Source organism: Apium graveolens, unplaced genomic scaffold, assembly GCF_009905375.1.
Source record: "Apium graveolens cultivar Ventura unplaced genomic scaffold, ASM990537v1 ctg5284, whole genome shotgun sequence".
Taxonomy (NCBI): domain Eukaryota; kingdom Viridiplantae; phylum Streptophyta; class Magnoliopsida; order Apiales; family Apiaceae; genus Apium; species Apium graveolens.
This window is the reverse complement of record NW_027418912.1, coordinates 56,259-82,843: the sequence shown is the minus strand read 5'-3', so window position 1 is coordinate 82,843 and position 26,585 is coordinate 56,259. Positions and strand designations below refer to the sequence as shown.

At 30.7% G+C, this 26,585-nt stretch overlaps 2 protein-coding genes and 2 long non-coding RNA genes across 4 annotated transcripts; 2 read left to right on the top strand and 2 right to left on the bottom strand.

Moving 5' to 3' along the window:
• Positions 1–2,945: 2,945 nt before the first annotated feature.
• LOC141702578 (protein FAR1-RELATED SEQUENCE 5-like) lies at positions 2,946–5,034 on the top strand. Its single transcript, XM_074506240.1, has 7 exons — positions 2,946–3,333; positions 3,462–3,535; positions 3,587–3,774; positions 3,851–3,926; positions 4,015–4,125; positions 4,393–4,451; positions 5,031–5,034. Exons 1-7 carry the CDS (start codon positions 2,946–2,948, stop codon positions 5,032–5,034), a joined length of 900 nt encoding a protein of 299 aa, XP_074362341.1.
• A 3,864-nt stretch (positions 5,035–8,898) lies between these two features.
• On the bottom strand, positions 8,899–9,267 carry LOC141702579 (uncharacterized). Its single transcript, XR_012567185.1, has 2 exons — positions 9,117–9,267; positions 8,899–8,967 (listed from the first exon to the last, which is right to left on the bottom strand). It is a non-coding gene; the product is annotated as an uncharacterized LOC141702579 (long non-coding RNA).
• Positions 9,268–11,682: 2,415 nt separating this feature from the next.
• On the top strand, positions 11,683–16,067 carry LOC141702577 (protein FAR1-RELATED SEQUENCE 5-like). The gene is made up of 6 exons (XM_074506239.1): positions 11,683–11,704; positions 14,491–14,934; positions 15,063–15,375; positions 15,451–15,526; positions 15,615–15,725; positions 15,993–16,067. Exons 1-6 carry the CDS (start codon positions 11,683–11,685, stop codon positions 16,065–16,067), a joined length of 1,041 nt encoding a protein of 346 aa, XP_074362340.1.
• A 4,448-nt stretch (positions 16,068–20,515) lies between these two features.
• LOC141702580 (uncharacterized) lies at positions 20,516–20,884 on the bottom strand. The gene is made up of 2 exons (XR_012567186.1): positions 20,734–20,884; positions 20,516–20,584 (listed from the first exon to the last, which is right to left on the bottom strand). It is a non-coding gene; the product is annotated as an uncharacterized LOC141702580 (long non-coding RNA).
• Between the last annotated feature and the right edge of the window lie 5,701 nt (positions 20,885–26,585).

Here is a 26,585-nt window from a genome sequence, read left to right as displayed (position 1 = left end):
AGAAATCTCCATATCTCACAGTCGAAATGAATTGAAATGTATATGCAATAGTGATGGGACCAAAATTTCGAGACTGTATAGGCTAATATACAGATGTAGGTGTAATTTATCCAATATGCCTAAATATATACCGCGTAGGGGATCTAGCTAGGGGCATTTAGGACATGACCAGCATTGTGATAAATTATAATTAAATTGACTTTTTTTATATAATATCTTCCTTAAAAGTTAAGGAGTACGTCATAATTTCTCGATAAAGTAAAATATTATTGGGTTCGAACTTGCATTATAATAAAAATAGAATTTTATCATTATTTGAAATTGGATATGAATTTTAGAAAATGATAATTAAGTTAAAGTTTATCATTTTTATGATTTTAAAATTGACTAACATAGACAAAAATCATATGTTTCTGCTGGTACAGAAATTCATGACTATAAAAGTACAAATATACACAAAATTATTAAACTAAAAACATAGCATTCGCATACTCAACCTAATCACGGTGAAGTATGGGCTCGACTTAATTGGTAAAATTTGGGCAAAATTGTTACTTGTTATCCTCCGGCGTATTGGCTGTGTGGGCAACTGACCCCACTGAAATTTGAAAAACAGAAATTTTGAATGTTCGAATTTAATTAGGAAAAAAGTTATAATAAATAAGTTTTACCTTTACTCCTTTGAAAATATAGATTTATAGTAATAAATTGTGATTTGACCCCATACCATTGTGCATTATGGTAGAATAGGTTCATTATAAATATTTTGTTAATATTTCTAAATTATTTTCTACATTCATCTTGGTCTTTAAAAATTTTTGAACTTGTGGCTCGAATTTCTAGCTACGCCAGTGGTTATGCTGAAGGTTGTACTCTTAACAAACAATTGTAGTTATTGTAAATGGAAAGTGAAAGATTAAAAAAATTCGTTTAGTGTAATAAATCTGGGTTTAAAATAAATTTTAATTTTTTTAATCAAGAAAATATTTATTGATAATTCTTTTTTCATATGAATTCTTTTTTCCTATTGATTTCGTGAAATGAAATTTGGATAAAGCTAAATTTCCAATAGTTGAGTTTTCGATATAAACAGGTGGAGGGTTAAAGATAAAGACAAGAGCACCTTCATTTTTCTTATAGAATAATCTCAAATTCATTATTTCATTTAATAGATGAGCAATACCTTTTTAACAATACCTTTTTATTAAAAAAATTATAAAAAGATGTTCAAACAATATCTTCTTAAAAATACTAAAATAAATATTAGATTGAATATATAAGTATGATATGTATGGATTAGCTGAATCGAAGTTCTGTCCGCTTTTGGTTGACTATAAATTTCAAAGAATATTTGGTTCGAGGACCCACAAAAAAATACGATTTACGTTAATTAGTCCAAAACAATTAGCAAAAAAAGGTTATAAGCATTTCTAGTTCCTTGACAAGAAAAGGTTTAAAATGTTGCTCAGGTTCAAATCTCTTCAAAATATATTAAAGGAAATAAAAAAAAGAGAACTAAAATTCACACCACAGTATATATAAATATATATATATATATATATATACACGACAATTTTCAAATACAAACCAATTTTAGAATAAAAATTATAAACTAGTGATTGATATAGGTATAAGTAGTGATTATAAACTAGAGAAAATATAATATTTTAGCTAGTGTATTACTTCATTAGATGTAAAAATATATTGTGTTGATTATGTTGGGACTCCATAAAATAGTATTTTAGTGAGGTTATTATTTTATGGATTACAATTTATTTGAGGTTCACACATATATATATATATATATATATATATATATATATATATGATAGTGCTCTAAAGAGAACTTCTGAAACTGAAAACCGTAAGAATTTTCGTAATTAAAATTGCTGACTTTTAAAAAGGTAAAATTTTGAATTCGAAAATTGATGATTTTGTGCAAAGTAAAAATTTTAAATTTTATAAAATTACAAACTTTAGCTACGAAGATTACAAGTTCTCATAATTCTCATTTTAAGAAGTTCTTATTTGAGCAATATATATATATATATGTATGTATATAAGCAATTGTTGAAATGAAAATAATTCTTATTATATAAGTAGAATGAAATCACAGCCATTTATTTTTTTCCCAAAGATTCATCCGATCGGTTTATTTTGTTATTAATTCAAAACCTTGAAGACATTTATATGGTCTAATTAATTTCAAGGTCACCATTTATTTCTATTCTTTCTCTCTCTACTATTTCTCTCTCTAAGTTTTCTCTATCAATTTCCGCATCCCGTACATTCTCTATCTTTCTTCAATTTTTCTTTTTCGTGATTATCACTGAGCTCACTAAGTTCATATCTTGTTTCTTTTCATTTTTTTAATCGATTGATTTCGTAGGTATTCTAAAGCACGATTACTTCAGATTTGTTGAAAATTTCTATGAATTAAGGTAATTACTTGCGTCTTAAACTCTTTTTATGTGTTTCATACCTTTCAGTTGATTTAGTAGTTTAAATGTAAAATTTAATAGTTACTTTCACTGATTATTCGACTATTATTAGTGATTATATGTTGTGAGCTAACTTTGATTGTAGTGCGTTTGTAGTTTTGTTTCTTATGTATTTTGAATTTGTAAGTTATTATTGGTATTTTTTTAGTGATTATAATTTTCTGTGAATCAATGTCATTTGCTTATGTCTTAAGCCTTAACTGATTATTTGACTACGATTAGTGATAATGTAGTTATTAATTAATTTTACATGTGGTACATTTATTATCATTGATGTTGCTTTTTTATTTGTAATTGTAAACAAGTGTATTGTTAGTGATTGTTGGTTAATTATGCTATATTAATATATTTTAGTTTGTTATGACTGAATTTTTTATATGTTTTTAGGTTCCAGTTGCGGTGATTCGTCTCATATTAGCCGTTTAGTAGGTGATTATGTATCTAATGGCGGTAACAGTTTATCTGAAAGTGAGATTTCTGTTTCGCGTTTTAATATTACACATGGTGGTCATAAGTATTACACTTCCAAAGTATAGTGGTGATATTTCTAAACCAGAGGTTAATCAGAGTTTTGATAGTTTGGAAAAAGGTATTGAATTTTACAAGGAATATGGGAGGTTATCTAGATTTAATGTGAGGTTGAATATTGAAATGAAAGATGATAGGGATGAAATAATTTTGAGAAAATATATTATTTGTGGGAGAGCTGGTTTTAATGATCTGCCTAGAAATTTAGATGAAAGTTCTAGTAAAATTGTTAAGCGTAGGAGGACTGTTTCAGGGAGGTGCGGATGTAAAGCAATATGTGTTTTCCAACGTATTGGTCCGATAAGTATGTTATTGCTGTGTTTGAGGAAAAACACAATCATCCGTTAGCTTCTGAAGAGGGTCTTCAATTTTTGAAAGTAAATAGAGAAATGACTAATCGTATGCGCTAACATGTTGTTGATACTGCTAAAGTGAATATTGGTACTAGTAAATCTCTTACTTTGATGAAGGAACAGGTTGGTGGTTATGGCAATATTGGTGCTTCGGTACATGATTTTCAGAATTTTAATAGAGATTTAAGGTGTTATGTTGGTTAGGCTGATGCACAGATATTGCTGGAAAAGTTTAAAGTTTTACATGAGACATGTGAATCATTTTATTATGCATATGATGTTGATTGTGAGGGTCATTTAACGAATCTTTTTTGGGCTGATGCTACTGCTAGAAGAAATTATGAATTAAATGGAGATGTTGTATCCTTTGATGCTACATTTAATACAAATCGGTATATTTTCTACCATTTTAGGTTTTTTTTTTAAATTGTATGATTCTTTTTGACCATTTTGTGTTTATTTTAACAGGTATAACATGATCTTTGCTCCTTTTACCGGTGTGGATAAACATGATCTATGTGTCACATTTGCTGCATGTCTTCTTGTTAAGAAGGATAACAGTCATTATACATGGGCGTTTCAGCATTTTTTGAAGCAATAAAGCATAATCATATTCTTATGGTTCTGACCAGTGTCATGCAATGAAAGCTGCTGTTCCTGAAGTTTTTAAAGCAACCAATGAATATCCTGCCACTAAGCATCGTTTATGCATGTGGCATATAATCCAGAAATCCCCTCTTAAGGTATGTTAGATGATAATTTTTAAATTTATTTTTTTATTTTGGTGATTTATTGCATTTGGTTGTTACTGTTTTTGTTAGATTGATTTATATTTTTTAACCAATACCATCTTCTTTGAAAATGATCACTGATTTCGCTTCTATAATATTATTTGTTGGTAATATTGATTTTCTTTGTTTGGCTTTTTTGGCTTCTTTTATTTATCGTTTTTAAGTTGTTGAAGTGATTTCAATGTTTGATTTTTGTATTTGCTGTAATTTATTTGTCAGCTTGGCAATCGATTGTGTAAGGAAACTGACTTTATGGAGAAGATGAAGAAATTTATCTGGTCTTCAACTATTTAGCCTGATGAGTTTGAATCAGGGTGGTTATCAGTTATGAAAGAGTTTAAACTTGAATGGAACAAGTGGTTAGGAAAAATGTATTCGCTTAGAAAGTCTTGGATTCCTGCGTATTTTTGAGGTGAACCTGTGTTTGGGTAAATGAGAACTACCTCGCGGTCTAAGAGTGATAATTTTTTCTTTAGTCAGTTTTATAGATAAGGGAGTACTTTATGTGAATTCTGGTTTCGGTTTGAAAATGCTATGGATAAGCGGCGAATGAAACTCGTAGATTAAACCATGAGTCCAATTCAAGCCTTCCAATTACTGTTTCAGAGTGGTTCATTGAAGATGATGCTACTGATTTGTTTACAAGAGCTATTTTTTATAAACTTCAAGATGAGATTATTTCTTCTTGTTTGAATATGCAAATCAAGAAAATGAGTGAAGAAATTGACGGCATTACTTGTTTGGAAATCAGAGATGTTAAAGTGAAAGATAAAATCTTTAAGGTAATTGTATGATATTTCATTAATTACATAGTATACTCTGTGTTGGTGATTATTACATTTGATTAAATTTTGCAGGTGAGTGTCAGCTATGATCATGATGTGTGTTCATGCAATAAGTTTTTTATGTGTGGTATTTCTGTGGTTTAAAACAAATTGGATTAGTTAAATTCCCCAAAAGTATGGTTTTCAATCGTTGGATGAAAATTGCTGAAAGTGGCAGTTCTTCAGTGTCTTTTGTTATTTCCGAAGATCATCTTAAAATGCAAAAGGTTGCAGTCAAAGTTAGTCATATCAGGTTTGAATTCCGTAAAGTGGTTAACAAAGCTGGTACAGATTTAGATAAGTTGGATCATGTTCATTGGACAGTAAAGCAATTAAGTACTGATATGGATGATGGTGATGGTAGTGTAGGTGTTATGTCGAAAGCAGAGTTTATGGCAAATGTAGTTGGTCAGAAGCTGACACAAGATGTCAAAGTTAAAGTACAAAACATATGTAAAAATAAAGGGTCAGCCTTGAAGAGATATATCAGTCTAAAAGAGAAGGCAATGAATAATGCAAATAAGAAGCCTCGGAAGGGTAAACAATGCAAAGCAACTGCTCATGACTACATGAAATGTCCACGAAAAAGAGAAAAGAAGTACAGTTCATGCAACTAGTATTCCAGATTATTTTTCCCTTCAAGGATTATGTCCTCTACCAAACTGCATTTTAAGTTAAAGGTTTTTATTTTTGTACTTATGTTTTCATGGTTTTCTAAAAATGTCTTTTGATTTTGCGACTGCCTGATATTCGTAGAGTAACCAATGATTTCACCTTCTAGGAATACCGAAAAAGAAATAGTTGCATATGTATTCTAAAATTCGAAACACAAATACAAAGACATGAATTTTGCAAGTCATTATATTTGATGTGAAGATAATAATCAATAGAAGTATAGTTTAAAACTCATACGATGATTTTCCTAAAAATTTTGGAACAATAATTCTGAATTTTGTCATGCAAATATTCTAATATTTTGGATTAGCTATTGTTGTAATCTTGTGGCTTCTTGAGTTCAGTTTCCTCAATGTTACTATTACGCGTCTCACACTCTTATATCTTTAATAAATTAGAAAATTGATATTTAAGTACCAAACCATCTCAAGGAGCTTCTTGTGTATGTATTTTTAATATTTTTCATAAAAGTTACAATTTGAAAACATTTATTTAATTAGATGAAAAATATATTAAAAGTTTGGTCAACTATGGGGTTTTACTATTTGCACCACTTTTACTAAATATATTGATTTTTCTCAAATAGTTAACTCAATTGACACACCGTCTTTGCGTGCACGATCTACAGAGTGTCTAGAATAAAATTACTCAAAAATATATTTTTAGGAAGTGCAATAAAAAACCGGAGATAGCAGTTTTTAGGCAGTAAGCATTTTTGGTGATTACTCTTTGCATGACCTTGACTCCGATATTTTTGTTAAATCTAAAATTTAACATTTTAAGTTCAAATTTTAAAGAGGTCTTCCTCGCTGTATAGGTCATCAACTGTTCATGTTTCATAAGTTTTAAAAAAAATTGAGGGCCATGTTTATTCCCCTGTCAGTACCACGTAACAGTTTGGCTTTCTCGACATTGTTCACTAAAACGGACTTTTCTCCGAAACCGTAAATCACCTTGACACGATCTTTATATATTTACAAACTACGAAAGAAGTTTTTTACAGTTACGGCAAGTGGAATTCAAAATTACAAGTTTTACATTTCGTAAAGCCCTAAACGCACACAAACATAACAACGGGTATATGCGTAACGATTCCCGAGTTTACTACGTGTTGGTTTTCTTAGTGTATGTGTTGGTGTTGGTTTTCTTGGGAATGTTTTTTATGGTATTTTTGGAGATTTGGAACTCTTGCATCAAAATTGTGATGGTGGTAAATATCACAAGAAATTTCTTTCGACAACAAAAGACAGTTCATAATTTGTCAATCTTGGAAAAGCAATTCAGAAACAATAGAAATAAGCCTAAAAGATTTTTTAGAATTTCGTGGATACATTGTTTCAAATTATCGACAATAACTTCTAATAGAGGTAAAAAGATTGAACAGAAACTCGCCTTTCTTCTCATTAATCGAAACTGTTTCAAGTTATCGACAATAACTTCTAATAGAGGTAAAAAGATTGAACAAAAACTCGCCTTTCTTCTCATTAATCGAAACTGTTACTATTAGAAACCTGAGCGAAAAAGACATAAACAACTCGATTCCATGAAAGTTTAGATGAATCTTCGATCTCATTAATCACAGATTTTATATCTGAAACTATAATATTAGGTGGTATGTTTTCATAAACCTAATTTTCACATAATATTTTCTAGATAAATAATAAAATTGAAAAATTAAAGTAACATAATTGAAGTCTTAAAACCAATCGTCAGAGTATGAACTAAGCGAATCAATTATTCAAACCACAAGATTTTTCTTGTCATTACGCAATCGTTGCGAGCATAAATTTTTTTTTATCAAACCAAGGGGGAAATAGTTCCAAATAGTTGATGCAAGTCCTCCAAAGTTGTTGTTGTCATTCAGAAAGCAACCACGCCCAAAAATCCTCGCCCATTCCCTAATAACATTTCACACGGGAATTATTAATTTAATTATGAGGTAAAAGTAAAATTGTATAGATATTTGTAGTTTAAAATTTGAAATGCTAAGCTACTACTGTAAGCTAGGATAATACCTGCTGATCATCATTAGACTGATGATTTCCTTTCGATTCAAAATGGGGAGTCCCAGTGTTGCATCCATTATCATGATACTATAATATTTGTCATATACAGGATTAATTAGTTTAGCATTGAAGATGAAAAGCTAAGAGACTCATGTTCAATTTTAACACCTGGTATTGTAATTTCTTAATTCCATTTAACATGAAACATATATCAACATCTCATACTAGCGGAGTTATCAAGTTTAATGCTATGTATTTGTAAAATATTAGTAATTGCTTGTTTCACGTGAAATGACTTATGTTATGCAGCTATTCCTGAGTCTTAATGATATGAAATATGATGTTAACATGATATCAGATCCTGATATCCCTGGTTACTGGAGGACTCAAGCGAGTCCCTCCTACCCCAATATTCTCAATAACTATTGAAAAGATTGATATTGTACTTTGGTGTGCCCAAAAATGGGACGAGATCCCGACTGGGATCCCCACTTAGTAATTGAAAATCGTAAGAATTTTCGTAATTAAAATTGCTGACTTTTAAAAAGGTAAAATTTTGAATTCGGAAATTGATGATTTTGTGCAAAGTAAAAATTTTAAATTTTATAAAATTACAAACTTTAACTACGAAGATTACAAGTTCTCATAATTCTCATTTTAAGAAGTTCTTATTTGAGCAAAATATATATATATATATATATTGAGATTATTTGAGCAAGATATCCCCACTTGTCCATGCATCAATATATTTTGATATGTGAATAATTTTTCATATGTTAAGTCTATACCTCATCAAGGTCTGTGTTCACCTTTTCAGCATTTGGCATATCTTTTTCTTCCAGAAAGGTATCTCCAAAATCAAAATTGTTTCCAACGTAGTAGTCTTGATATTTGTTCTACATGTGATAACACGGTAAAGGAGAAAGATGAAGATAATCATGCAGAAATATATTGATATCTAAATAATTTTGCAAATATTAAGTCAGTTCCTCATCAAGGTTTGTGGGCACCTTGTCAGCATTTGGCATGTCTTTGTTTACCAGAAAGGCACCTCCAAAATCATAATTGTTTCCGACGTCGTAGTCTTGATTTTTGTTCTACAAGCGATAACACGTAAAAGAGAAAGATGAAGATATTCATGCACACTTGTAGAAATTTTAAATTCTAAGACAAGATGTATAGAAGAGAAAGAGCAGAACATAAATTTATGTTAATTTTACCTCAGCATCAGTTGATTCGTTTTTCTGCTCAGGGACAACAGAATCGATTTGAGGATATGCAAAATCTCTCTGTGAAACAAATGTACTATAAATTTAAAAGTCTTTTAATATATTGTTCTGGTTAAATTTGAAGATGAGAAGCTATTTCTGAGACACTCCTCAACAAACAATTAGTCCTCTGTGTATTTGCAGCAATGTATCAATATCTAAATAATTACCTCATCAAGGCTTATGTGCGCCTTGTCAGCATTTTGCATGTCTTTGTTTAGAAAGGCATCTCCAAAATTAAAACTGTTTCCGATGTAGTAGTCCTGATTGTTGTTCTACATGCGATAACACGTGAAGGAGAAATATGTACATAATCATGCAGAATATATCAATATCTAAATAATTCTACATATATTAAGTATATACCTCATCAAGGTCTGTTTGCACATTGTCAGCATTTGGCAAGTCTTTGTTAACCAGAAAGGCATCTCCAAAATCAAAATTGTTTCGTATGTAGAACTCTTGATTTTTATTCTACATGTGATAACACGTAAAGGAGAAAGATGAAAATAATTAGGCATATTTTGAAATTTAAATTGTAAACCTTAAGTTGTTTAGCAGAGACAGAGTAGAACATGAATTTATGTAAACTTAATATACCAAATCAGTTGACTGATAGGTACTTCCATAAACGGAAACGTTAATTTGATCAGCAGATCTGTATTGTTGCTCAGGGACAACATTATCAAATGTAGGAGATGCGAAATTTCTCTGTGAAGCAAATGTATTGTAAACTTCAAGTGCACCGCCAGTATAGTAGTTTTGTGGCTGTGTTTGTTTAGAAAAGCCATTCTGATTCATGTGAATCGGAGCCAAAGTTTGGACAGAATTAAATCCACTGCTAATCTTGTCACTGCTAGAAAATTCGGGTGTTTGTGGCTGGTACATCAGACTGGGATATGTACCGTTTGTTAGTCCACTTGGAGGAAAACCTGTAGCATTACAAATCAAATAGTTTTCACCCAAGCTCATTCATGTTAACAAATGCCTGACAGAATCGTGTCAACTGTTTAATTACCTGGACTGGTTAGTAGCTTAGATTGTCCGTAACCTAGTAGTTCCTTATGGCTGAGAAACGATGAGGACCACCTTTTCCCATTTTGGAGTGTTTTAAACAAGTCTGGATTTTGTTCTGCTTCAGACTGTTTCTCTTGGTCGATTCGGTACTTCTGCGAATATTAGAATAAAGAAGACATTAGAACAGCAAAATTAGAAATTCTCGTCACACAGAAGAAAAGGAGAAAAGAGGGGGAGGAACTAACTTGCAAGTGACTGGCTACTTGTTCCCTCCTCAGTCCAGGCACATTCATTACGGTAACAATGTTCCTCGGAATAGATCCTACAACAAAAATTCATCGCGGACAATTCAAGTATGTGAGACATAATCGACATCATTAAACTGTAGTGAAAGACATGTTAAAATGTAACATCTTACCTTGAGGCCCTAGATGCTGCACAGCTCTTACAAACTTGTCATGGAGAAAAGGTGTCCAATTAAGCTTGTTCTTTTTTGTTAGAAGAGCTTTGTCTTTCGGAACTCTGTTTTTGCCATGATTATGATCTTCATTATCAGTTATCTGAAGCTTTCGCTTCGATTTCTTTTCATATAACTTATTACCAGTGTCATCTTCATTGTCCTTAGCAGAACTATCATCAGATATTAAGTTTTTCCCTTTAGCTAGATTCTTTTTCCATTGGTTCACAAAATCCCATATTGATTTCAAGTCTTCTGTAGTAATGGGCTTAACTACGAAAAGGGAAGCTCCACTCTGACTTCCCTCGCATAGATTACTAGCTTCTCTGTCACCTGACATCACTAACAATAAAATTTCAAGAGTTTGATTAGTCTGTTGGTGAAGATCATTGAGGGAACTGTACAACTAAAATTGAGGAAAAAAACAATCAAAAAGATTGATACTAATCATCTGAAAAACTGATCTAAAAACCGAGCAACCGCCTTCTTAATATCGTTTACTATTGCATGAAAAATTTATTATGCGCTTCAAAAAAATTGCGGTAATAAAAAAAATACCTAACATAGCACTAGATAAAACTATTTTTCATAAAGCGCGGTTATATATTAATGAAATTTAAATTCAGTTATAGTGACACTCACATACAACCGGTAATTGAAAATCTTGATGAATCCATCTTTGTAGTTCAAACCCATCCATGCCTGGCATGTGGACATCAGATACCACCAGATCAAACTTAATGACTCCAGTCCGTAGGATGCGCAAAGCATCCAGAGGATCCTTGGCAGTCAATACTATGAGAAAACAAAACAAGAAAATATTAGACGCAACATCTGTTAAGTAACGAGCTCATTTAAAATCTAAAGATGTTAGAAAAAGGCATCTGATACTATATTCTAGAAAGATCAGTATGCCACATCAAAAGATTTGAGATGGTAATTTAAAAATCAGTCAAAATGAACCAAATCTTCTGCAATTTTTTTTATAATTTCCTCTTGTTTTTAACTCGTACAATTAAAATATGAATTATTAGCAGATTTTATAAACAAGAAATGAATAGAGTTTATATACATACCTCGATAGGCGCATCCCTTTAGCAAACTAGCAATAAGAGATAAGCAAGTTCTATCATCGTCCACCACCAAAATGGTCACCATTTTTTCCTTAGTACTTCCATTGTTAGAGCCATTGTTTTGATTATTTAACTTAGAAATCTCCATATCTCACAGTCGAAATGAATTGAAATGTATATGCAATAGTGATGGGACCAAAATTTCGAGACTGTATAGGCTAATATACAGATGTAAGTGTAATTTATCCAATGTGCCTAAATATATACCGCGTAGGGGATCTAGCTAGGGGCATTTAGGACATGACCAGCATTGTTGTAAATTATAATTAAATTGACTTTTTTTATATAATATCTTCCTTAAAAGTTAAGGAGTACGTCATAATTTCTCGATAAAGTAAAATATTATTGGGTTCGAACTTGCATTATAATAAAATTAGAATTTTATCATTATTTGAAATTGGATATGAATTTTAGAAAACGATACGTAAGTTAAAGTTTATCGTTTTTATGATTTTAAAATTGACTAACATAGACAAAATTCATATGTTCTGCTGGTACAGAAATTCATGACTATAAAAATACAAAATATACACAAAATTATTAAACTAAAAATATAGCATTCGCATACTCAACCTAATCACGGTGAAGTATGGGCTCGGCTTAATTGGTAAAATTTGGGCAAAATTGTTACTTGTTATCCTCCGGCGTATTGGCTGTGTGGGCAACTGACCCCACTGAAATTTGAAAAACAGAAATTTTGAATGTTCGAATTTAATTAGGAAAAAAGTTATAATAAATAAGTTTTACCTTTACTCCTTTGAAAATATAGATTTATAGTAATAAATTGTTATTTGACCCCATACCATTGTGCATTATGGTAGAATAGGTTCATTATAAATATTTTGTTAATATTTCTAAATTATTTTCTACATTCATCTTGGTCTTTACAAAATTTTTGAACTTGTGGCTCGAATTTCTAGCTACGCCAGTGGTTATGCTCAAGGTTATACTCTTAACAAACAATTGTAGTTATTGTAAATGGAAAGTGAAAGATTAAAAAAATTCGTTTAGTGTAATAAATCGGGGTTTAAAATAAATTTTAATTTTTTTAATCAAGAAAATATTTATTGATAATTCTTTTTTCATATGAATTCTTTTTTCCTATTGATTTCGTGAAATAAAATTTGGATAAAGCTAAATTTCCAATAGTTGAGTTTTCGATATAAACAGGTGGAGGGTTAAAGATAAAGACAAGAGCACCTTCATTTTTCTTATAGAATAATCTCAAATTCATTATGTCATTTAATAGATGAGCAATACCTTTTTAACAATACCTTTTTATTAAAAAAAGTTATAAAAAGATGTTCAAACAATATCTTCTTAAAAATACTAAAATAAATATTAGATTGAATATATAAGTGTGATATGTATGGATTAGCTGAATCGAAGTTCTGTCCGCTTTTGGTTGACTATAAATTTCAAAGAATATTTGGTTCGAGGACCCACAAAAAAATACGATTTACGTTAATTAGTCCAAAACAATTAGCAAAAAAAGGTTATAAGCATTTCTAGTTCCTTGACAAGAAAAGGTTTAAAATGTTGCTCAGGTTCAAATCTCTTCAAAATATATTAAAGGAAATAAAAAAAAGAGAACTGAAATTCACACCACAGTATATATATATATATATACACGATAATTTTCAAATACAAACCAATTTTAGAATAAAAATTACAAACTAGTGATTGATATAGGTATAAGTAGTGATTATAAACTAGAGAAAATATAATATTTTAGCTAGTGTATTACTTCATTAGATGTAAAAATATATTGTGTTGATTATGTTGGGACTCCATAAAATAGTATTTTAGTGAGGTTATTATTTTATGGATTACAATTTCTTTGAGGTTCACATATATATATATATATATATATATGATAATGCTCTAAAGAGAACTTCTGAAACTGAAAACCGTAAGAATTTTCGTAATTAAAATTGCTGACTTTTAAAAAGGTAAAATTTTGAATTCGAAAATTGATGATTTTGTGCAAAGTAAAAATTTTAAATTTTATAAAATTACAAACTTTAGCTACGAAGATTACAAGTTCTCATAATTCTCATTTTAAGAAGTTCTTATTTGAGCAATATATATATATATATGTATGTATATAAGCAATTGTTGAAATGAAAATAATTCTTATTATATAAGTAGAATGAAATCACAGCCATTTATTTTTTTCCCAAAGATTCATCCGATCCGTTTATTTTGTTATTAATTCAAAACCTTGAAGACATTTATATGGTCTAATTAATTTCAAGGTCACCATTTATTTCTATTCTTTCTCTCTATACTATTTCTCTCTCTAAGTTTTCTCTATCAATTTCCGCATCCCGTACATTCTCTATCTTTCTTCAATTTTTCTTTTTCGTGATTATCACTGAGCTCACTAAGTTCATATCTTGTTTCTTTTCATTTTTTGTAATCGATTGATTTCGTAGGTATTCTAAAGCACGATTACTTCAGATTTGTTGAAAATTTCTATGAATTAAGGTAATTACTTGCGTTTTAAACTCTTTTTATGTGTTTCATACCTTTCAGTTGATTTAGTAGTTTAAATGTAAAATTTAATAGTTACTTTCACTGATTATTCGACTATTATTAGTGATTATGTGTTGTGAGCTAACTTTGATTGTAGTGCGTTTGTAGTTTTATTTCTTATGTATTTTGAATTTGTAAGTTATTATTGGTATTTTTTTAGTGATTATAATTTTATGTGAATCAATGTCATTTGCTTATGTCTTAAGCCTTAACTGATTATTTGACTACGATTAGTGATAATGTAGTTATTAATTAATTTTACATGTGGTACATTTGTTATCATTGATGTTGCTTTTTTATTTGTAATTGTAAACAAGTGTATTGTTAGTGATTGTTGGTTAATTATGCTATATTAATATATTTTAGTTTGTTATGACTGAATTTTTTATATGTTTTTAGGTTCCAGTTGCGGTGATTCGTCTCATATTAGCCGTTTAGTAGGTGATTATGTATCTAATGGCGGTAACAGTTTATCTGAAAGTGAGATTTCTGTTTCGCGTTTTAATATTTCACATGGTGGTCATAAGTATTACATTCCAAAGTATAGTGGTGATATTTCTAAACCAGAGGTTAATCAGAGTTTTGATAGTTTGGAAAAAGGTATTGAATTTTACAAGGAATATGGGAGGTTGTCTAGATTTAATGTGAGGTTGAATATTGAAATGAAAGATGATAGGGATGAAATAATTTTGAGAAAATATATTATTTGTGGGAGAGCTGGTTTTAATGATCTGCCTAGAAATTTAGATGAAAGTTCTAGTAAAATTGTTAAGCGTAGGAGGACTGTTTCAGGGAGGTGCGGATGTAAAGCAATATGTGTTTTCAAACGTATTGGTCCGACAAGTATGTTATTGCTGTGTTTGAGGAAAAACACAATCATCCGTTAGCTTCTGAAGAGGGTCTTCAATTTTTGAAAGCAAATAGAGAAATGACTAATCGTATGCGCTAACATGTTGTTGATACTGCTAAAGTGAATATTGGTACTAGTAAATCTTTTACTTTGATGAAGGAACAGGTTGGTGGTTATGGCAATATTGGTGCTTCGGTACATGATTTTCAGAATTTTAATAGAGATTTAAGGTGTTATGTTGGTGAGGCTGATGCACAGATATTGCTGGAAAAGTTTAAAGTTTTACATGAGACATGTGAATCATTTTATTATGCATATGATGTTGATTGTGAGGGTCATTTAACGAATCTTTTTTGGGCTGATGCTACTGCTAGAAGAAATTATGAATTAAATGGAGATGTTGTATCCTTTGATGCTACATTTAATACAAATCGGTATATTTTCTACCATTTTAGGTTTTTTTTTAAATTGTATGATTCTTTTTGACCATTTTGTGTTTATTTTAACAGGTATAACATGATCTTTGCTCCTTTTACCGGTGTGGATAAACATGATCTATGTGTCACATTTGCTGCATGTCTTCTTGTTAAGAAGGATAAGAGTCATTATACATGGGCGTTTCAGCATTTTTTGAAGCAATAAAGCATAATCATATTCTTATGGTTCTGACTAGTGTCATGCAATGAAAGCTGCTGTTCCTGAAGTTTTTAAAGCAACCAATGAATATCCTGCCACTAAGCATCGTTTATGCATGTGGCATATAATCCAGAAATCCCCTCTTAAGGTATGTTAGATGATAATTTTTAAATTTATTTTTTTATTTTGGTGATTTATTGCATTTGGTTGTTACTGTTTTTGTTAGATTGATTTATATTTTTTAACCAATACCATCTTCTTTGAAAATGATCACTGATTTCGCTTCTATAATATTATTTGTTGGTAATATTGATTTTCTTTGTTTGGCTTTTTTGGCTTCTTTTATTTATCGTTTTTAAGTTGTTGAAGTGATTTCAATGTTTGATTTTTGTATTTGCTGTAATTTATTTGTCAGCTTGGCAATCGATTGTGTAAGGAAACTGACTTTATGGAGAAGATGAAGAAATTTATCTGGTCTTCAACTATTTAGCCTGATGAGTTTGAATCAGGGTGGTTATCAGTTATGAAAGAGTTTAAACTTGAATGGAACAAGTGGTTAGGAAAAATGTATTCGCTTAGAAAGTCTTGGATTCCTGCGTATTTTTGAGGTGAACCTGTGTTTGGGTAAATGAGAACTACCTCGCGGTCTAAGAGTGAGAATTTTTTCTTTAGTCAGTTTTATAGATAAGGGAGTACTTTATGTGAATTCTGGTTTCGGTTTGAAAATGCTATGGATAAGCGGCGGAATGAAACTCGTAGATTAAACCATGAGTCCAATTCAAGCCTGCCAATTACTGTTTCAGAGTGGTTCATTGAAGATGATGCTACTGATTTGTTTACAAGAGCTATTTTTTATAAACTTCAAGATGAGATTATTTCTTCTTGTTTGAATATGCAAATCAAGAAAATGAGTGAAGAAATTGACGGCATTACTTGTTTGGAAATCAGAGATGTTAAAGTGAAAGATAAAATCTTTAAGGTAATTGTATGATATTTCATTAATTACATAGTATACTCTGTGTTGGTGATTATTACATTTGATTAAATTTTGCAGGTGAGTGTCAGCTATGATCATGATGTGTGTTCATGCAATAAGTTTTTTATGTGTGGTATTTCTGTGGTTTAAAACAAATTGGATTAGTTAAATTCCCCAAAAGTATGGTTTTCAATCGTTGGATGAAAATTGCTGAAAGTGGCAGTTCTTCAGTGTCTTTTGTTATTTCCGAAGATCATCTTAAAATACAAAAGGTTGCAGTCAAAGTTAGTCATATCAGGTTTGAATTCCGTAAAGTGGTTAACAAAGCTGGTACAGATTTAGATAAGCTGGATCATGTTCATTGGACAGTAAAGCAATTAAGTACTGATATGGATGATGGTGATGGTAGTGGAGGTGTTATGTCGAAAGCAGAGTTTATGGCAAATGTAGTTGGTCAGAAGCTGACACAAGATGTCAAGGTTAAAGTACCAAACATATGTAAAAATAAAGGGTCAGCCTTGAAGAGATATATCAGTCTAAAAGAGAAGGCAATGAATAATGCAAATAAGAAGCCTCAGAAGGGTAAACAATGCAAAGCAACTGCTCATAACTACATGAAATGTCCACGAAAAAGAGAAAAGAAGTACAGTTCATGCAACTAGTATTCCAGATTATTTTTCCCTTCAAGGATTATGTCCTCTACCAAACTGCATTTTAATTTAAAGGTTTTTATTTTTGTACTTATGTTTTCATGGTTTTCTAAAAATGTCTTTTGATTTTGCGACTGCCTGATATTCGTAGAGTAACCAATGATTTCACCTTCTAGGAATACCGAAAAAGAAATAGTTGCATATGTATTCTAAAATTCGAAACACAAATACAAAGACATGAATTTTGCAAGTCATTATATTTGATGTGAAGATAATAATCAATAGAAGTATAGTTTAAAACTCATACGATGATTTTCCTAAAAATTTTGGAACAATAATTCTGAATTTTGTCATGCAAATATTCTAATATTTTGGATTAGCTATTGTTGTAATCTTGTGGCTTCTTGAGTTCAGTTTCCTCAATATTACTATTACGCGTCTCACACTCTTATATCTTTAATAAATTAGAAAATTGATATTTAAGTACCAAACCATCTCAAGGAGCTTCTTGTGTATGTATTTTTAATATTTTTCATAAAAGTTACAATTTGAAAACATTTATTTAATTAGATGAAAAATATATTAAAAGTTTGGTCAACTATGGGGTTTTACTATTTGCACCACTTTTACTAAATATATTGATTTTTCTCAAATAGTTAACTCAATTGACACACCGTCTTTGCGTGCACGATCTACAGAGTGTCTCGAATTGCACGGAATCCACTACAACATTCGGGTATATTTTTAGGAAGTGCAATAAAAAACCGGAGATGGCAGTTTTTAGGCAGTAAGCATTTTTGGTGATTACTCTTTGCATGACCTTGACTCCGATATTTTTGTTAAATCTAAAATTTAACATTTTAAGTTCAAATTTTAAAGAGGTCTTCCTCGCTGTATAGGTCATCAACTGTTCATGTTTCATAAGTTTTAAAAAAAATTGAGGGCCATGTTTATTCCCCTGTCAGTACCACGTAACAGTTTGGCTTTCTCGACATTGTTCACTAAAACGGACTTTTCTCCGAAACCGTAAATCACCTTGACACGATCTTTATATATTTACAAACTACGAAAGAAGTTTTTTACAGTTACGGCAAGTGGAATTCAAAATTACAAGTTTTACATTTCGTAAATCCCTAAACGCACACAAACATAACAACGGGTATATGCGTAACGATTCCCGAGTTTACTACGTGTTGGTTTTCTTAGTGTATGTGTTGGTGTTGGTTTTCTTGGGAATGTTTTTTATGGTATTTTTGGAGATTTGGAACTCTGCATCAAAATTGTGATGGTGGTAAATATCACAAGAAATTTCTTTCAACAACAAAAGACAGTTCATAATTTGTCAATCTTGGAAAAGCAATTCAGAAACAATAGAAATAAGCCTAAAAGATTTTTTAGAATTTCCGTGGATACACTGTTTCAAATTATCGACAATAACTTCTAATAGAGGTAAAAAGATTGAACAGAAACTCGCCTTTCTTCTCATTAATCGAAACTGTTTCAAGTTATCGACAATAACTTCTAATAGAGGTAAAAAGATTGAACAGAAACTCGCCTTTCTTCTCATTAATCGAAACTGTTACTATTAGAAACCTGAGCGAAAAAGACATAAACAACTCGATTCCATGAAAGTTTAGATGAATCTTCGATCTCATTAATCACAGATTTTATATCTGAAACTATAATATTAGGTGGTATGTTTTCATAAACCTAATTTTCACATAATATTTTCTAGATAAATAATAAAATTGAAAAATTAAAGTAACATAATTGAAGTCTTAAAACCAATCGTCAGAGTATGAACTAAGCGAATCAATTATTCAAACCACAAGATTTTTCTTGTCATTACGCAATCGCTGCGAGCATAAATTTTTTTTTATCAAACCAAGGGGGAAATAGTTCCAAATAGTTGATGCAAGTCCTCCAAAGTTGTTGTTGTCATTCAGAAAGCAACCACGCCCAAAAATCCTCGCCCATTCCCTAATAACATTTCACACGGGAATTATTAATTTAATTATGAGGTAAAAGTAAAATTGTATAGATATTTGTAGTTTAAAATTTGAAATGCTAAGCTACTACTGTAAGCTAGGATAATACCTGCTGATCATCATTAGACTGATGATTTCCTTTCGATTCAAAATGGGGAGTCCCAGTGTTGCATCCATTATCATGATACTATAATATTTGTCATATACAGGATTAATTAGTTTAGCATTGAAGATGAAAAGCTAAGAGACTCATGTTCAATTTTAACACCTGGTATTGTAATTTCTTAATTCCATTTAACATGAAACATATATCAACATCTCATACTAGCGGAGTTATCAAGTTTAATGCTATGTATTTGTAAAATATTAGTAATTGCTTGTTTCACGTGAAATGACTTATGTTATGCAGCTATTCCTGAGTCTTAATGATATGAAATATGATGTTAACATGATATCAGATCCTGATATCCCTGGTTACTGGAGGACTCAAGCGAGTCCCTCCTACCCCAATATTCTCAATAACTATTGAAAAGATTGATATTGTACTTTGGTGTGCCCAAAAATGGGACGAGATCCCCACTGGGATCCCCACTTAGTAATTGAAAATCGTAAGAATTTTCGTAATTAAAATTGCTGACTTTTAAAAAGGTAAAATTTTGAATTCGGAAATTGATGATTTTGTGCAAAGTAAAAATTTTAAATTTTATAAAATTACAAACTTTAACTACGAAGATTACAAGTTCTCATAATTCTCATTTTAAGAAGTTCTTATTTGAGCAATATATATATATATATATATATATATTGAGAATATTTGAGCAAGATATCCCCACTTGTCCATGCATCAATATATTTTGATATCTGAATAATTTTTCATATGTTAAGTCTATACCTCATCAAGGTCTGTGTTCACCTTTTCAGCATTTGGCATATCTTTTTCTTCCAGAAAGGTATCTCCAAAATCAAAATTGTTTCCAACGTAGTAGTCTTGATATTTGTTCTACATGTGATAACACGTAAAGGAGAAAGATGAAGATAATCATGCAGGAAATATATTGATATCTAAATAATTTTGCAAATATTAAGTCAGTTCCTCATCAAGGTTTGTGGGCACCTTGTCAGCATTTGGCATGTCTTTGTTTACCAGAAAGGCACCTCCAAAATCATAATTGTTTCCGACGTCGTAGTCTTGATTTTTGTTCTACAAGCGATAACACGTAAAAGAGAAAGATGAAGATATTCATGCACACTTGTAGAAATTTTAAATTCTAAGACAAGATGTATAGAAGAGAAAGAGCAGAACATAAATTTATGTTAATTTTACCTCAGCATCAGTTGATTCGTTTTTCTGCTCAGGGACAACAGAATCGATTTGAGGATATGCAAAATCTCTCTGTGAAACAAATGTACTATAAATTTAAAAGTCTTTTAATATATTGTTCTGGTTAAATTTGAAGATGAGAAGCTATTTCTGAGACACTCCTCAACAAACAATTAGTCCTCTGTGTATTTGCAGCAATGTATCAATATCTAAATAATTACCTCATCAAGGCTTATGTGCGCCTTGTCAGCATTTTGCATGTCTTTGTTTAGAAAGGCATCTCCAAAATTAAAACTGTTTCCGATGTAGTAGTCCTGATTGTTGTTCTACATGCGATAACACGTGAAGGAGAAATATGTACATAATCATGCAGAATATATCAATATCTAAATAATTCTACATATATTAAGTATATACCTCATCAAGGTCTGTTTGCACATTGTCAGCATTTGGCAAGTCTTTGTTAACCAGAAAGGCATCTCCAAAATCAAAATTGTTTCGTATGTAGAACTCTTGATTTTTATTCTACATGTGATAACACGTAAAGGAGAAAGATGAAAATAATTAGGCATATTTTGAAATTTAAATTGTAAACCTTAAGTTGTTTAGCAGAGACAGAGTAGAACATGAATTTATGTAAACTTAATATACCAAATCAGTTGACTGATAGGTACTTCCATAAACGGAAACGTTAATTTGATCAGCAGATCTGTATTGTTGCTCAGGGACAACATTATCAAATGTAGGAGATGCGAAATTTCTCTGTGAAGCAAATGTATTGTAAACTTCAAGTGCACCGCCAGTATAGTAGTTTTGTGGCTGTGTTTGTTTAGAAAAGCCATTCTGATTCATGTGAATCGGAGCCAAAGTTTGGACAGAATTAAATCCACTGCTAATCTTGTCACTGCTAGAAAATTCGGGTGTTTGTGGCTGGTACATCAGACTGGGATATGTACCGTTTGTTAGTCCACTTGGAGGAAAACCTGTAGCATTACAAATCAAATAGTTTTCACCCAAGCTCATTCATGTTAACAAATGCCTGACAGAATCGTGTCAACTGTTTAATTACCTGGACTGGTTAGTAGCTTAGATTGTCCGTAACCTAGTAGTTCCTTATGGCTGAGAAACGATGAGGACCACCTTTTCCCATTTTGGAGTGTTTTAAACAAGTCTGGATTTTGTTCTGCTTCAGACTGTTTCTCTTGGTCGATTCGGTACTTCTGCGAATATTAGAATAAAGAAGACATTAGAACAGCAAAATTAGAAATTCTCGTCACACAGAAGAAAAGGAGAAAAGAGGGGGAGGAACTAACTTGCAAGTGACTGGCTACTTGTTCCCTCCTCAGTCCAGGCACATTCATTACGGTAACAATGTTCCTCGGAATAGATCCTACAACAAAAATTCATCGCGGACAATTCAAGTATGTGAGACATAATCGACATCATTAAACTGTAGTGAAAGACATGTTAAAATGTAACATCTTACCTTGAGGCCCTAGATGCTGCACAGCTCTTACAAACTTGTCATGGAGAAAAGGTGTCCAATTAAGCTTGTTCTTTTTTGTTAGAAGAGCTTTGTCTTTCGGAACTCTGTTTTTGCCATGATTATGATCTTCATTATCAGTTATCTGAAGCTTTCGCTTCGATTTCTTTTCATATAACTTATTACCAGTGTCATCTTCATTGTCCTTAGCAGAACTATCATCAGATATTAAGTTTTTCCCTTTAGCTAGATTCTTTTTCCATTGGTTCACAAAATCCCATATTGATTTCAAGTCTTCTGTAGTAATGGGCTTAACTACGAAAAGGGAAGCTCCACTCTGACTTCCCTCGCATAGATTACTAGCTTCTCTGTCACCTGACATCACTAACAATAAAATTTCAAGAGTTTGATTAGTCTGTTGGTGAAGATCATTGAGGGAACTGTACAACTAAAATTGAGGAAAAAAACAATCAAAAAGATTGATACTAATCATCTGAAAAACTGATCTAAAAACCGAGCAACCGCCTTCTTAATATCGTTTACTATTGCATGAAAAATTTATTATGCGCTTCAAAAAAATTGCGGTAATAAAAAAAATACCTAACATAGCACTAGATAAAACTATTTTTCATAAAGCGCGGTTATATATTAATGAAATTTAAATTCAGTTATAGTGACACTCACATACAACCGGTAATTGAAAATCTTGATGAATCCATCTTTGTAGTTCAAACCCATCCATGCCTGGCATGTGGACATCAGATACCACCAGATCAAACTTAATGACTCCAGTCCGTAGGATGCGCAAAGCATCCAGAGGATCCTTGGCAGTCAATACTATGAGAAAACAAAACAAGAAAATATTAGACGCAAAATCTGTTAAGTAACGAGCTCATTTAAAATCTAAAGATGTTAGAAAAAGTCCCTGACTGCATCTGATATTATATTCTAGAAAGATCAGTATGCCACATCAAAAGATTTGAGATGGTAATTTAAAAATCAGTCAGAATGAACGAAATCTTCTGCAATTTTTTTATAATTTCCTCTTGTTTTTAACTCGTACAATTAATATATGAATTATTAGCAGATTTTATAAACAAGAAATGAATAGAGTTTATGTACTCACCTCGATAGGTGCATCCCTTTAGCAAACTAGCTATAAGAGATAAGCAGGTTCTATCATCGTCCACCCACAAAATGGTCACCACTTTTTCCTTAGTACTTCCATCGTTAGAGCCATTGTTTTGATTATTTAACTTAGAAATCTCCATATCTCAGAGTCGAAATGAATCGAAATGTATATGCAATAGTGATGGACCAGAATTTCGAGAGAGTATAGGCTTATATACCGATGTAGGTGTAATTTATCCAATGTGCCTAAATATATACCATGTAGGACATGACCAGCATTGTCATAAATTATAATTAAATTGTCTTTTTTTTATATAATATCTTCCTTAAAAAGTTAAAGAGTACGTCATAATTTCTCGATAAAGTAAAATATTATTGCGTTCGAACTCGCATTATAATAAAAATAGAATTTTATCATTATTTTAAATTGTATATGAATTTTAGAAAAAGATACGAAAGTTAAAGTTTATCGTTTTTATGATTTTAAAATTGACTAACATAGACAAAATTCATATTTTCTGGTGGTACAGAAATTCATGACTATAAAAGCACAAAATATACACAAATTAATAAACTAAAAACATAGCATTCGCATACTCATCCTAATCGCGGTGAAGTATGGGCTCGGCTTAATTGGTAAAATTTGGGCGAAATTGTTACATGTTATCCTCCAGGGCGTAGCCGGGCAACTGACCCCACTGAAATTTGAAAAACAGAAATTTTAAATGTTCGAATTTATTTAGGAAAAAAGTTATAATAAATAAGTTTTACCTTGACTCCATTTGAAAATATAGATTTACAGTAAAAAATTGTGATTCGACACCATACCATTGTGCATTATGGTAGAATCTGTTCATTATAAATATTTTGTTAATATTTCTAAATTATTTTCTACATTCAACTTGGTCTTTACAAATTTTTTAAACTTGTGGCTCCAATTTCTAGCTACGCCAGTGGTTATGCTCAAGGTTCTACTCTTAACAAAAAATTGTAGTTATTGTAAATGGAAAGCGAAAGATTAAAAACATTCGTTTAGTGTAATAAATCGGGGTTTAAAATAAATTTTAATTTTTTTAATCAAGAAAATATTTATTGATAATTCTTTTTTCATATGAAATCTTTTTTCCTATTGGTTTCGGAAATGAAATTTGGATAAAGCTAAATTTCCAATAGTTGAGTTTTCGATATAAACATGTGGAGGGTTAAAGATAAATATAAGAGCACCTTCGTTTTTCTTATAGAATAAACTCAAATTCAATATGGCCTTTAATAGATGAACAATACCTTTTTAACAATACCTTTTTATTAAAAAAATTATAAAAAGATATTCAAACAATATCTTCTTAAAAATACTAATAATAAATATTAGATTGAATATATAAGTGTGGTATGTATGGATTACAGCTGAATCGAAGTTCTCTCCGCTTTTGGTTGACTATAAATTTCAAAGAATCTTTGGTTCGACGACCCACAAAAAATATGATTTACATTAGTTAGTCCAAAACAGTTAACAAAAAAAGGTTATAAGCATTTCTGGTTCCTTGCAAAGAAAAGGTTTAAAATGTTGCTCAAGTTCAAATCTCTTCAAAATATATGAAAGGAAATAAAAAAAGAGAACTGAAATTCACACCACAATATATATATACACATATATATACACGACAATTTTCAAATACAAACCAATGTTAGAATAAAAATTACAAACTAGTGATTGATATAGGTATAAGTAGTGATTATAAGAAAATATAATATTTTAGCGAGTATATTACTTTATTAGAAATAAAAATATATTGTGTTGATTATGTTGGGACCCAATAAAATAGTATTTTAGTGAGGTTATTATTTTATGGATTACAATTTATTTGAGGTTCACACACACACACACATATATATATATATATATATGATAATGCTCTAAAGAGAACTTCTGAAACTGAAAACCGTGAGAATTTTCGTAATTAAAATTGCTGATTTTTAAAAAGGTAAACGTTTGAATTCAGAAATTGACGATTTTGTGCAAAGTAAAAATTTTAAATTTTATAAAATTATAAATTTTAACTACGAATATTACAAGTTCTCATAATTCTCATTTTAAGAAGTTCTTATTAGAGCAATATATATATATATATAAACAATTGTTCAAATGAAAATAATTCTTATTATATAAGTAGAATGAAATCACATCCATTTATTTTTTTCCCAGAGATTCATCCGATCCATTTATTTTGTCATTAATTCAAAACCTTGAAGATATATATATGGTCTAATTAATTTCAAGGTCGCCATTTATTTCTATTCTTTCTCTCTCTACTATTTCTCTCTCTAAGTTTTCTCTCTCAATTTCTGCATTCTCTATCTTTCTTCAATTTTTCTTTTTCGTGATTATCACTGAGCTCACTAAGTTCATATCCTGTTTCTTTTCATTTTTTGTAATCGATTGATTTTGTAGGTGTTCTAAAGAACGATTAATTCATATTTGTTGAAAATTTCTGCGAATTAAGGTAGTTACTTGCGTCTTAAACTCTTTTTATGTGTTTCATACATTTCGGTTGATTTAGTAGTTTAAGTTTAAAATTTAATAGTTACTTTCACTGATTATTCGACTATTATTAGTGATTATATTTTGTGAGCTAATTTTGATTGTAGTGCGTTTGTAGTTTTGTTTTCTTATGTATTTTGAATTTGTAAGTTATTATTGGTATTTTTTTAGTGATTATAATTTTATGTGAATCAATGTCACTTACTTATGTCTTAAGCCTTAACTGATTATTTGACTATGATTAGTGATAATATGGTTATTAATTAATTTTAGATGTGGTACGTTTGTTATCATTGATGTCGTATTTGGATCCTTCGGTGACACGACATCCCAAACTCCATAAGCCTGCATATAGACCTTCATCTTCATGGCCCATGCAGTGTAATTGCCTCGAGTCAGCATAGGATAATTCAAATTGATTGTACTCTCTTTGGCTTTCCCTGTCTCCATCGTTTGCACCTTTGGCATATACTTGGGCATCAACTGAATGACCTAAGCTCTGATACCAGATGGTTGGTGCTAAATCAGATCACGTACAATATTTGTATAATATGTATATAAATGTAAAACTGGAGAGAATAAGACTATTTAGCCAAAGCTACTCGATATTTTATTATTCATTCAAACTGAGACTCTAATACAGAAAGAAAGAGAACATGTCCTACAAAGTAGGAACTAAACCAACTGAACTCCTAAAAATATTCAACTACTAACGTTATTCTCCAATACTCCTATTATGACGATAAGCACCTGATGACCACGACCAACTATTAGCATCAGATACAGACATCAGCTAACAAAAAAAGCAACAACAAAATAAAATATATAAACTAACTCGAGTTTAGATTAAATACCCACAATATTTTCATTGGTACTTTCATTTTTTGAGCCACTGTTCTGGTTATTTGACTTGCAAATCT